The sequence below is a fragment of the Corythoichthys intestinalis genome, chromosome 1 (assembly GCF_030265065.1).
Source record: "Corythoichthys intestinalis isolate RoL2023-P3 chromosome 1, ASM3026506v1, whole genome shotgun sequence".
Taxonomy (NCBI): Eukaryota; Metazoa; Chordata; class Actinopteri; order Syngnathiformes; family Syngnathidae; genus Corythoichthys; species Corythoichthys intestinalis.
Genome location: NC_080395.1, coordinates 38,203,328 through 38,216,590, shown reverse-complemented (window position 1 = coordinate 38,216,590; position 13,263 = coordinate 38,203,328). Strand labels below are relative to the sequence as shown.

At 37.2% G+C, this 13,263-nt stretch overlaps 1 protein-coding gene across 3 annotated transcripts in view; it reads left to right on the top strand.

Moving 5' to 3' along the window:
* The first annotated feature begins 8,729 nt into the window (after positions 1–8,729).
* chs1 (chitin synthase 1) overlaps positions 8,730–13,263 on the top strand; it is a 35,988-nt gene continuing 31,454 nt past the window's right edge. The window contains exons 1-4 of one of the 3 annotated variants that reach the window (XM_057848793.1): positions 8,730–8,840; positions 11,410–11,503; positions 11,988–12,039; positions 12,147–12,240. In XM_057848793.1, the coding sequence (XP_057704776.1) occupies positions 12,194–12,240 (47 nt within the window). In that variant the 5' untranslated portion in view covers positions 8,730–8,840; positions 11,410–11,503; positions 11,988–12,039; positions 12,147–12,193. Of the gene's footprint in view, positions 8,841–11,409; positions 11,545–11,603; positions 11,901–11,987; positions 12,040–12,146; positions 12,241–13,263 lie in introns of those variants that run through there. The other 2 variants (XM_057848787.1, XM_057848800.1) reach the window with 2 other exon arrangements.

The window sequence follows — 13,263 nt, the reverse complement described above, 5'->3', positions numbered from 1 at the left end:
GACAAACCAGCTGACATCGGGCGGCTTGTCACACACCATGGTTGCCGGCCGATGAAGGCAAGCACTGCCTGCTTTGCAAGTTAAGCAGTTGTTCGTAGATCCTCTTTTTTTTTTTTTTTTTTTTTACGTTTTTATACCGTTTGAGGCTTAACTAAGCTATTTTTATTCATATTTTTATTTTCTTTTGAAGCTCTTTTGCATCATAAAATATGGCTCACACCATGTTTGCAAATATGTCATGTTACATGCTTCTGTGCTAAAGATACACTACATCACCTGGACAAGTGAGCCTATAGACCCTACCAACCGACGTCACAAAACCACGTGCTCGCTGTATGGTTCCGCCCACTTGTCCGTCATTTTGTCTCTGTATTAGCATTGGTTTCAATTGATCGAGGAATTTAAAATGCATTTCATGGAAGACCCGGTGCTTTCTGATGCCGTAAACTCACTGGATGTGTTGCATAAAAGGCGTTATGTGGAAAAGCTTCGTTCTATACAGTCGCCAGATCCATATTTGATGCCCAAATCGATGTTTTTCGACCCACTGAAATTCGGCAGGAATCTATCTTGTGCTTGGAAAAGTGAGTTACGAAATTTTCAATTCAAAATCTTTTGTTATTGCTAACATCCACTGTCAAGTCTAATGTATTTCATGTCGTTTGTCAATGGAGTTAAGGCTTTTAATGTTTATATGGTTTAGCGATAGCACTCTCACTACATACGTACGTGTATGTTGTCGGCGATTAGCCTAGCAATGATCTTAATTGTGGTTATTTGTCAGCCAAAACCCTCTAAGTATATCTTAAATGCATCTTACCGGATATAAAATGACTACTACATAGTCTGTGGTGATTTTTTGGTGCCCAGTTTTCACGTCGAATTGCAGCCGTCCATTTCGCTCTCCTCTTTGGATCCCTCGGAATACGGTAAAACTTCAAGTCTCTCCTTCCATCTTCTCTGTTAGTGCAACCAACAGCCACACACGCCTTCACCATTTTGATTATTAATGTTAAGGAGCAGAAAAACACGCCGTAAATAGGAGGAATGTACGTAGCCGTAACAGGTTAACACTATGTTTTGACGGACAATTGGGCGGTACCATTCAGGAGAGCGGAGTTGTGACGTCACGTGGGTAGGGTCTATAGACATTGATACAACCAAATCCTTAACATGCACTGTCTGGCAGGACTGCCAACTTCTGTATGGTGGACCTGTGCCCTACTCGATACATCATTCTCTGACACTTCATTGAGCCTTTCTGGGAGGAACATTATGACAGATGAGATCATTTGCAAATGCAACTGCCATATCAAGTGACTGCCAGTGGTCAGAAATGAATTATTGGATACATAGTAGTGCTCAAATAATTAATGCTGATCACAAAACCCACCTAGCATATGTATTTCTGCATGCACTTCATCGTCAGAATACTGTAGGATCCAAACATTGTTCTTATAGTAAAAGGATGAAGATCATTAAGTAAATGTGCATTTAACAACGACGTGATGTTTAAAATTGTGTATCGTTTAGCATGCATGCGTACAGTGAACACCGAAGCATTTGCTTATTAAAAGTACAATTCTTAACAGTTCATTGATTCAATGGCTGGCTGTATTGTTGTACATTGTATTTAGTACATTCCAAGGCAAACAAGTGTACAAAATAAGCGCTGCTTTAGTGAAGTTTTATAAGAATAACAAGAACATATGGTTTAATATCACATTCAGATTGGAATGCCCTATTACAAACATACAGTACACGTGCACGCAAAACATGGCTGTTTGAAGCCAGAAGCGTGTAAACTCTAATTCAACTTTCAGCCTGGGTGAACAAGAGAGCCATTTCTGTCTGATTACACATTTACATTTTAACTCCTTTTACCTTGCTCACTTTAATTTTATTTTGTAGGTTTACCACTTTCCGTCTATTTGTTTTTCCAGTTCCTTGGCTAACAATCCATGTTTATACTGTAGTTTCCCCTCACTTGCGTGAAATTATTACTCTGCATGACTTCTTCACACGCATCCCTAATTTCTTTACTTTGTAATCCTTCAAATTCTTCTGTCCTTATTTTATATATTTGTGTGTCCCCATTTAATCTTCTCTTTGCTAGAATAACAAGATTCTATTTTTTTACCTCTTATCTTGAGAATTGATCATTATTTTATACAACCCCAATCACAAAGAAGTTGGACAATTTTGTTGAACATAGAAAAAAAAACAGCATTATGTACAATGTTTTGCAAAAAATGTTCAATTTATTTAAATAATTGAATGTGCGTCATGCATGCAATCACACACATCAGTTTGTCACGACTCTCGGCCATGTAAAAGAAATACTGAAATACAGTACTGCTTCTTTAGCACACCGAAAGAAAACCGAGCATTCTCAGGCTTGCCTCCACCCACCCCCTTTTATTGTTTTATGACTGTTGTCAAGCCGTCTCTTCCCAACAAGATGAGTTCAAGCTAGGCACTAACGCAAATGTACAGCTCCTTCGATACCGTCCTCCGTGCCTCTCGCTCTTTGCTGACGTAATTGCAGCATGAATTCAAATTTGGGAGATTTGACAGTTCAGATCGCAGCCACATTCTAGAAAAATGTGGCCCAGATCAGATTTAAACCACTTACGAAAGTGACCCAGATCGGATTTGAAATAGTCCACTTCTATGCGACTTGTCACATTCAGACCGTAAAGTTAATGCCTCACCCGAGTCGAAAAAACACGAAAAAATCAGATTTGAGCATTAAGACCTGCGGTATGAACCTAGCCTATATTATAATTTAATGTTCAAACTAATAAATATAAGTGGTGTTAGAAAATAATAATTACATTTGAATTTTATGGCTGCAACACAAAAAAGATGGATCAGGGTCATGTGTACCACTGTGTTTGCTTAATACATCACTCACATCAAAATGGAAATTTTATACATTCCAAGAGTGATTATCCCTAAAATAATCTGATTCTAGAAGTGTAGCCAACGTCAACATTAATGTGAAATAAACTGGGGAGACCAAAAAGATCCGATTAACCACACAGTGTCCATGAATGAGCAGAAAACACAAATCTGCCTCCGGTTTCATGATAAGAAACTTCAAAGAGCTTTTCAATTCTTTCTGTAAGTAGTTGGTTATTTCATTTGCACTGGGGTTTAGCTAAATTCAAACATGGAAACTGATTGAGATCTGCAATTGCGATATCTGACTAATAGCACAGCATGGCGCAAGTAAAATAAATGCGTGACCAAACTGGAAACACCTATTTTGGCGGGTGCATAGACTTCATTTGCCCCATCTGTTATCAATAAAGGCTGCAAACAATTTACACGCTCAAATACAGAGAAATACAAAGAGAAAGGAATCAACAGGAGAGCAGGCAAAAGGAAGATGCTGATGCCATTACAGACACAGTCAGATTGTGCATAATATTCAAATGTGATTCCCCTGCAAAATGAACAAAAAGTGGACAAAGTCACTAAGGGACTTGTATTTTGAGGATGACAAACAATACTAGTTTCTGCTGCTTGCATCTGCTTGTCATTATAAACATTATATTTACAGAGCCCTTGTAGACTTCATATTTCAGTATTACAAAGGATGAGCTTGTGAGCTTATAGCTTGTCACGTCCAGTTAATCATGACATTAGCAGCATTGTTGGGAAAATGCAGTGTTAAGTTCACATCACTTGCTTTGTTCGTGAACCCCACAGTGAGAGAAGTACATAGCAACCTGCTAAAGTGACTTAAATTCAGACGAGCCACATCTGAAATGTGATATGCACTTTACTCTAGGTTCTGTGGCGGATACATTGGAAGAATGCTCATGAGAGACATTATTATCAATAAAAATGGCTAGTGTCAATCGTTTGTGCTCCGCTTGTGCTTGTTTGTGCTGTAAAACGTTTTGTTTATGCTGCTATTGTTTTTGAGATATTGAGATATTTATTTCAAATGATGACGTCACAGAGCCCCCCATTTATTGCAAAATGGACCTGAAATTTTGCCATTCGTTTATGCCACTTTTGTGATGTGAAAAATATGTTTGTGCTGCTATTGTTTTATAGATATTGAGTTATTAATTTTGAGTAATCACTCGCACCTTTTCCATATCCAACTCCCGCGGCTGACGGAGAGTACCAATTATCCCAATAAATGAAAGGTGTCCCAAAAACTAAATGCTTGAGCTTGGGCTTGAGTTAATAATTTCAAGTGATGACAAGACTCGTATGTCCCCATTTACTGCAAAATGTTCATGAAGGGGTGCCATTCGTTTGTGCTACGTTTGTGTTTGTTGTTGGGACACCCCTCTGTTATTGAGAGAGTTGGTACGCTCCGTAAGCCGCGACAGACGGGCAGCGATTGGCGTCATCACTCGAAATTAATATCTCAATATATGTAAAACGATAGCAGCACAAACGAAACTTTTTACAGCACAAACAAGGACAAGCGAAGTATAAACGATTGACACCATTTTTAGACATTTTTATTCAAAAGGGGGGGCTGGTTGACCTCAAATTGACCCATAAAAGAATTTGTGCTGCAACGATTAATCGATTAACTCGATTAATTCGATTAGAAAAAACGATTCAAATTAAATTTTGCTGCTTCAAGTATTCGTTTATTTAAAGTGGCACTGTAATGGTTTGTTTTGAAAGTATTTGCCTTTAGTTTTATTGATTCGGGTGGATATTAATATGAAAACTCATTTCACATGGATAAATCCAGCTGCTCCCTGTTAAGACCAACATAAGCTAAGTTTTTGTTTGACCTAATGTTTTTTAATGCATTCTTAATTTAGTTTAGAGGTATATTTAGCCGTTTTTTTGTGGGAATATGTGTTTGAACCATTTGTGAAGAGCATTGTTAGACGAAATAAATATTTTAAAACATTTAAACTAGCGGAAGTTTGCAACGTAAATTAGCCAAATGTTCTTTTGTTGTACTTAGATCCAAATTTTTTTTTTTTTTTTTAGACCGTTTGAGGCTCAGCTCATTTTTTATGTTCCTTATCAGATTACCATATTTTTCGGACTATAAGTCGCACCTGAGTATAAATCGTACTAGCCCAAAAATGCGCAATGAAAAGGGAAAAAAAAACAAGTCGCACCGGAGTATAAGTCGCATTTTGGGGGGAAATTTACTTGCTAAAATCCAACACATAGAACAGGTATGTCATCTTGAAAGGCAATTTAAAATAAAAATACAATAGAGAACAACATGCTGAATAAGTGTACAGTGTAATACTGTTACATGGAGCATGAACAACGAAATGCGAACATGGCCGGTATGTTAACGTAACATAGCTATTAAGAGTTCTTCAGATAACTGTAGCATAAAGAACATGCTACCAAGTTTACCAAACCCTCAGCATCACTCCAAAACACCAAAATAACATGTGAAGTAATATAATAATGTGTTAATAATTTCACACATAAATCGCTCCAGAGTATAAGTCGCACCCCCAGCCAAACTATGAAAAAAACTGCGACTTATAGTCTGAAAAATATGGTACTCGATTATTCGAACTAACTAGTTCATCGATTAATCGACTACTAAAATAATCAATAGCTGCAGCCCTAAAAAGAACTGCAAATATTTAAAAAACGATAGCAGCATAAATTTTTTTACAGCACAAATGTAGCACAAACGATTGACATCATATTTATATAAATTTGCATCCGATGGGGGGCCAACTTCACGAAGGTCAGGACGACTTAAGTTCAACTGATACTTGCAATCTCGGCCTATTTTATTTACACAGTACATACGTGTGTCATATATCATGTATTGGTTAGAAGTATATAAGAACAGATTAAAATCCAAGATAACACGCTTACGACAATCACATCGGATCCATACACTTCTAATATTAACATGGAAACATAAAATGTAATTTTGCCACTTAAAGGGATAGACAACACATTTATCGTGCAATCTTGCTTAATACATTAAAAAAAATACAGAATTTCCCTTTCCTGATGAGTGATTGTAGAGAAAAAAACAAAATCCAAAATTTCCCCAGATTGTCCGACCTTTCTCGTGATGTCATTACTACTCGTCATCACACGCACCTACCAGTGTGTATGAGCGTGGGAATAACTGATGTCAAAAAATAGCTGCGCTAACAAGAATTGTCATTTTTTTGTGTGTTTAGACATTTTCTCAATTATCAACAGTCTTTCTCATCAAAAACATTTATACTAGTCGTTGTCCAACCCTTTAAGCACTGACAGTCGGCTCATGCCTCACGTAGCGCTGCCTGTTATGAATCAGGTGGAACAGAGAATGTCTCCCATTGCAGTAGATATTATTATTGATCAGTATTTTATTTGGTGTTAAAATGATCAGTTGGAGCCCTTAAAATAAATCAGGAGTTAGGTTTAAATTGCTATTCAAATATACGTATGTTGTTGTACAGCTGATAAGCTTGTCCAGGAGTTAGTTTTTCTTAAAATGGAGCCCATATGGTTACTGATTACGATTCTGACACGAGAGATCGGAATTGCACGCTGAGTCCTGATTCGCTTTTCATGTTCTGAATTGAGTCAGAATATGTTGAATTGTCAAATGCTTTTCAACACCCATTCAAATAACAATTTGAGTCAACACCTATTCGTGCACAGCTCGACTTGGCATTGAGAAAATCAGTCAACTTAGAACAAAGCCAGGGGTAGGTATGCTGGTATTGACCTTTTCGTAGATCTGAGAGGCATCAGCTACTTTTTCACAAAAGCTTCTGTGACATTACCGCTGAGATGTGAACAACATCTCAAAGGACTGTCAAACTCCAATGAGGGCCAAATGAAAAGTGGCCAACAGTGGTCACACAGAAAGTCTGCAAGTGTGGTATTTCATCACAAACCTCCATCCATAAATGACTTGTAGAACACTTATGTTTTTGATTGACTTTCAAATGACCTTCTTATTCAACATTAAAGCTAAAAACTTGCTCTACAGCTGCCGCATGCAATTATTGTTGGACCACTCTCAAACTAGGGGTGGGGGGAGACCATATGGCCAGCTGATTATGTGCTGGAAGCACATCCTAATGAGGGTCTACACCTGACAGAGACGTTCTTTTCTGCAGACCAAGACGGACGTGCACAGAAGCATTAACATGCGTGTCCACTTCTTCAACTTTCAACCACATACCTTAGTAGGACTATGCAAAATTGACAGCTCCTGATAAGAAGCACCAAAGTGAAATTCAAATGTACAAATTGGGTTAGCTTTGTGGTATTACTCCAACACAGTCGACTGTGAAATTTTATGTTTGGCCATGAACCTCAGCCACAGCTCTGTACTGACACCCAGTGGTAATGAAACTATGAAGGGAGAACATAAATCCTGAACCTATATTTTTAAAACAATCCCTTCTATGTAAAATATCAACTGCACGGGAAATGCTTTGAGCGAATGATTAGTAAAAACAAGCATAGAACTGCATAATAACTACCAGTCTAGAATAAAAAAATATTTGGTTCACAGAAAAAGTATTTCAGTACATCGAGGTATTTTGGTAACTTTGAGTAGATATAAGAGGATGTCACTTCTTTTTTTTTCTTTCCTTTTTTTTAAGTATGCTAAGTACATCTTGTGTTTAAGTCACATTGCACATGAAAATGAAAGCTTACAACACAACTGTATTTTAAATTTTGGTCATAACAGTGGTTCTAGTAGATAGTTATTTTGGTTAGTTTGGTGCAACGGCATAAGCTTGCATAGGGACGGTAGGGACAAAACACTACCAACTTTTCAGGACGCTCAAATTGTCCCCACCAACTTTTAAGCAACCTTATTTGCATTATACAATGTGTTCAGTTTTATAGATAATTTACATTGTATTCCCATACGTTGTAACAATAGAATTTGCCCTGCCATTATGAAGTGAATTATTTTCGTTATTTTCAGACTTACATTTACCCCTTTTTCGCTTGCTGAATGTGCTGGTCCATGTTGTTCCCTCAAACGCACGTTTGATTGGCTGAAGACTTGACAACACACACACACTCTCTGTCTCTAACAGTACAGATTACAGAATTACGTTACATGTCGACATGCCGCCTCCTCCTCCACTCCCTTCGGATATTAGAATTTTTTTTCGGCCAGCAGCCAAACTGTGTTAACATTAATTAAACTGTGAGAAATATAGTGAACTTTGCCCCAAACTATAAAACCAGAAAAACGTGAGCAGGAAACTGCTTCGAAAGTCTGTGGTTCACTGGAAAGTGTTGACAGTAAAAACAAAAAACAAAAACAAAACAACAACAAAACCATGCTGCTGCCTCTGTTCTTGTAAATGGCCTAATTTTGAAGGTAAGAAGGCTGGAGCATGATGACACTTTTGAAACCAAATACCTATTTGTACATTTACTTATTTATCAAAATGATTCATTTTCTACATTATTTATTTTAAAATATTTTCATTTGCAGCCTATGCAGACATTTATTCAGATTATCATATATGAATCATAATTGAGGTAAAAAGATTGATCCTGATCTAGCTTTTTTCATAAATGCCAAACCCACTGATGCACGTTACAGATGAAAATAATGGAGAACAAGATGAAATAAACAACCAATTAAAGCAAAACATTACTCTTACAGTCAAGGACAATGTAAGCTAACATGTAGTCCCATGTTTAGGTTACCGGTCAGTTGTAAACTGCCCCTCCCCCTAAACTAAAAACGAAACAAAAAGCACCCACTGTTTCCTTTATATGAAGCAAGGGGGAATTCCCCCATTTTGAGAAATGACTTCTTCCCATGAAAATAACAAGTTTAACTTTTTGATAGTGAAGCAGCGGAGATTCTCATGGGAATGCCCAGTGAGGTAAGAGGCTTTTCAATGCGGTTGATACACTGGTGAGATTGTTGATTGTCGTCCCTCTAGCTTCAGCTGAAGCTCAACAAAGCTTTAGTGTACTAAAAAGACTGAAAACCTGGTTAAGATCTACGATATCCCAACAGCGCCTAAATGATTTAGCTATATGCCATGTGCACCAAGAGGCCCTTGACCAAGTAGATATGTGATGTGTGCCAACAATAACCGACTAAGACACTTGTTTGGAGGGGGAGAGAAAAAATTGATAGGAAACCAACCCGAGGTTTAACCCCATTTTTTTTATGTGCTGCATTCCTGATTAGTTAAGAGATTATTAACAAGTTTGTATTTATTGTGTTTGCTAATATAATTTATGTTCAAATATTACGATTTAAATTTCCTAATAAAATCCAGACATTTGTTCTGTTGTTCATTAGTTGAATTTTGTCTTTTATAAGAGGTCTAATGAAGGCGGAAGTGTTCGCCGAAACATGTCAGGTACCGTATTTTTCGGACAGTAAGTTGCAGTTTTTTTCATAGTTTGGCTAGGGGTGCGACTTATACTTTGGAGCGACCTATGTGTGAAATTATTAACACATTATTATATAATTTCACATGTTATTTTGGTATTTTGGAGTGACACTGATGGTTTGGTACACTGGTTAGCATGTTCTTTATGCTATGGTTATCTGAATAACTCTTAATAGCAATGTTACGTTAACATGCCGGCCACGTTCACATTTTGTTATTCATGCATCATGTAACATTATCAGACTGCACACTTATTCGGCATGTTGTTCTCTATTGTATTTTGATTTTAAATTGCCTTTCAAGATGACATATGTGTTCTATGTCTTTGATTTTGGCAAGTAAATTTCCCCCAAAAATGCGACTTATACTCCAGTGCGACTTATATATGTCTTTTTTTCCTCTTCATTGCGCATTTTTGGGCTGGTGCAACTTACTCTCGGGTGCAGGGGTCGCGTTAACCGAATATTTTCCGTCGTTGACCGATTTTTTAAAACGGTGACGGAAAAAACTGAAGTCCATCTGTCATTTTGACAGGTTGCAATTCACACCCCAGATCACAGGGTGGCGAGGGAGCATATTAATTAGCTATTGTCTCTCTTGATGCATGACGTCGTTGGCCTTACTCTGAAAAATGTCAAGGCAACTGAGTGTCCGAAGTTTCTTCAAAAAGCCCCAAAACGACGATGGTGTTGATAAAAGAGGTGAAAAAAGAGGGACTGCACAAGCGGGCACGCAATTCAAGTCCATGCGCACCAGGAGGAAAGTGTGAGACTGCGTTCAGGCCACAGCAGGTGAACTGTTAATTTCATTGTTCCATATGTAACCTCATCTGCTTGATGTGTGATGATGGCACGGTGTGGATTCTCTGTTAAGCTTGTTCGGACAGAATATTAATTTAAAATAAATGAAAACTAAATACTATTGAATATGTAGAAGCGGTATGCAATGTTAAGAGTCTTGTTAGCTCGAATTGCTGTGTCCAGCCGCTGTAGCTCTGCTGCTCTCTGTGAACTTTTGTACATGTCTTTACATGATCAAACTTAAGTAAATGTTCCTTTCTTTAAAGAAAGTTTGTAGTGTTTACTTTGGAATCGCTGCATTCGCGGCCATTTTTAACGTCATGCGCATGCGCAAAACCGCAAGATAGCAATTTTTGATGGGTTGCAAAATTTGTCAGAACACCGGAACACGCGCGGCTCTTAAGTGTCTCTGTCACGTGACTGTGTCGTAGCCGGTAACGCGCTCGGCCAAATGGACACACAAGTACGGAAGGTGAATTATGCCAAACAAAGGGTCACCACAATGTCATTATCATCATTTTAAAAAGTTAAGTGACAGGTAAAAATAGATTATGACCGGATTTTTATGACCCTGTCAGTCAAAATGACAGACAACGAAAAAGTCTAGCGCAACCTCTGCTCGGGTGTGACTTATAGTCCGAAAAATACGGTAATTAAAACAACCTATAACTATTGTATGGGATAAAAGAAAAAAAATCAACTAATCTATAAATGTAGACAAAATGAACGCAATACAACATCTAATTGTTTCTTCAATAGTTTTTGAAAACAAAGGTTTGAATCGAACGATGTATCACCTGAACCAATACATGTGAAAGTTAGTATAAGTCAATACAAATTTATTTTGCATTGATCATTTAGCCTATCAAATAATTAGGTTCATATTCGTGAGAAATGTATCCCTGACCCCCGTTCACCCAATCTGTTTGGTTTTATTAATGTCCAATCCCCAGCAAAAAGTGTAGTACATGCAGGTTATGCTCTTATATTGTCCCTACCAATGTTGAGACCAAACCTACGCCGTTGGTTTGGTGTCACAAATTTGAGAACCACTGGCCACTTGTTGACAGGAAGCTATTTATGAGAGAGTAAAAACCATTTCCAATTTAACCGATACAATCAGTTACACGTGTTACACAGATAATCTGACAGGAAAAAGCGTAATTGAGCATTTTGACCTGATGTATCAAATACTGTCTGGCACAAAACTGATATTACAATTTTCATGTTGTATGTTTGTTTCGAAGGACCATTTAAGGCTCCAATCATCTTCAGCGCAAAAGGACCCTCCGTTTCCCTGTGACGTACAAAGATTATCTCTGGTCGAGAGTACGAAGCAAGGTGTTGGCTCAGATAATTAAAACTCTCGAGTCATTGAAAGGGTGTGTGTATGTGTGTGACCATAAATATGATCTTTGTACCTTTTTTATGGCCTTTTCCATAGAAACAGGACAGATTACATTACCACTGAGATTTTGTTTGTATCTTTGTTATGCACAGTAAATCCAATTGGGTGGTTACAGTAGAAACGTTTACAGCATAACTCACATGGTTATTAAACATTTTCAGCTCAGACAGGCACTCACTTCCTGGACACCAGCACGTGCACATGTACGCACTGGTGGGAGTTCAACAGCTACAGAGGGGTTTTTTGTTGTTGTTTTTTTTAATTTATTTATTCCAATTTAAACTAGTGACAACAAAGGAGTGAATAATTAGAAAAGTAAAAGGCAGCCAGGTAACCGGAGGAGTCAGATCAGGATTTAATTTCATTTTTGTGGATACAGTTTATTATTGACTACATCGGTTTTGTTTGTTGGCACAGCGGGATTGACTACAGAAAGGTGCAAAACAACGAAACGAAAGATCAAAAGAAGGTAAAATCTGTATTTCAAATTCTATTTGTATCATGTCACTGTCACACTATCAAAAAATGTGATCTTAATGATTCAACAGATTGGGGAACTTTTTTTTTCTTTTACAGGATACGTGGTCTTATTGTCCCATGAGAGACCAGATTAAATAAGCAAGATGGAAGAAATGAAAAATAGAGGAAAGAACAGAGAGGAACGACACAAGTAAGAAACATTATGGAGTTAATGTGTTTCATTTAAATTTTCCGGCAATTCGTGACTCGCCTACAGACTGGCATACTGAATCTATACAGATAATTGCAAATACCAACATGCCAACATATGACTAGTTTACAAATTATACAAGAGGGGGACAAAAATTGGTCTCACTGATATTTTCTTCTTAAGCAAAAGAAAGCCCTCTTTTCCTCCAAGGACTTGATTTTTGTTAGTCGATGGTCTCCGGAAGGATTTTTGTTATACTGGAAAAAATACACCTTGTTAGATACCTGGCTGTGGATTACGATTTACTTCCAGACAAAAATAAGCTAAATTCTATATCTTTAATGAATGTAATAATTATATAATAATTTAAAAGAAATATATTGAAAGATTTTCATATAATTTGTATATAACTTATTTATGCCTTTTATTAAATTGTACAAATGATACCACTTTTTGACAAATCAATGTCAGTTGTGGTAGACTTAATTGTGTTTAAATCACCAGTGAGAAAGAGGCAAAACGAACATCGGGCTAAGTCAAACGTGGCAAACCCAAAAATTAGGCAGTAAAACTGCAAGTTTGCAATAACCAAGCATAAATACTGTGGCTTTAGAGTAACATAAAATCTCCCTACAATTTCCCTCTGAAAATCAATATAGGATTATATTGTCATGCCATGTCATCATGACCGATGAACAAGGAAATTGAATCACAATAGCAAGTTCTTAAACTACTACTACTACTACTTTACAGGGTTCCCAACTTATATAAATTGTTTAGAATGAACTGTATGTGATTATATATACAGTGGTACAGTGTATCAGAAAAGCGAGTACACCCCTCGCATTTCTGCAGATATTTAAGTATATATTTTCATGGGACAACATTGGCAAAATGACACTGACACATTGAAAAGTAGTCTGTGTGCAGCCTATATCATTATAAATATTGTAAGAGTTAATTTATTTTCCCCTCAAAATAACTCAAAATGTAGCCATTAATATCTAAACCCCTGGCAACAAA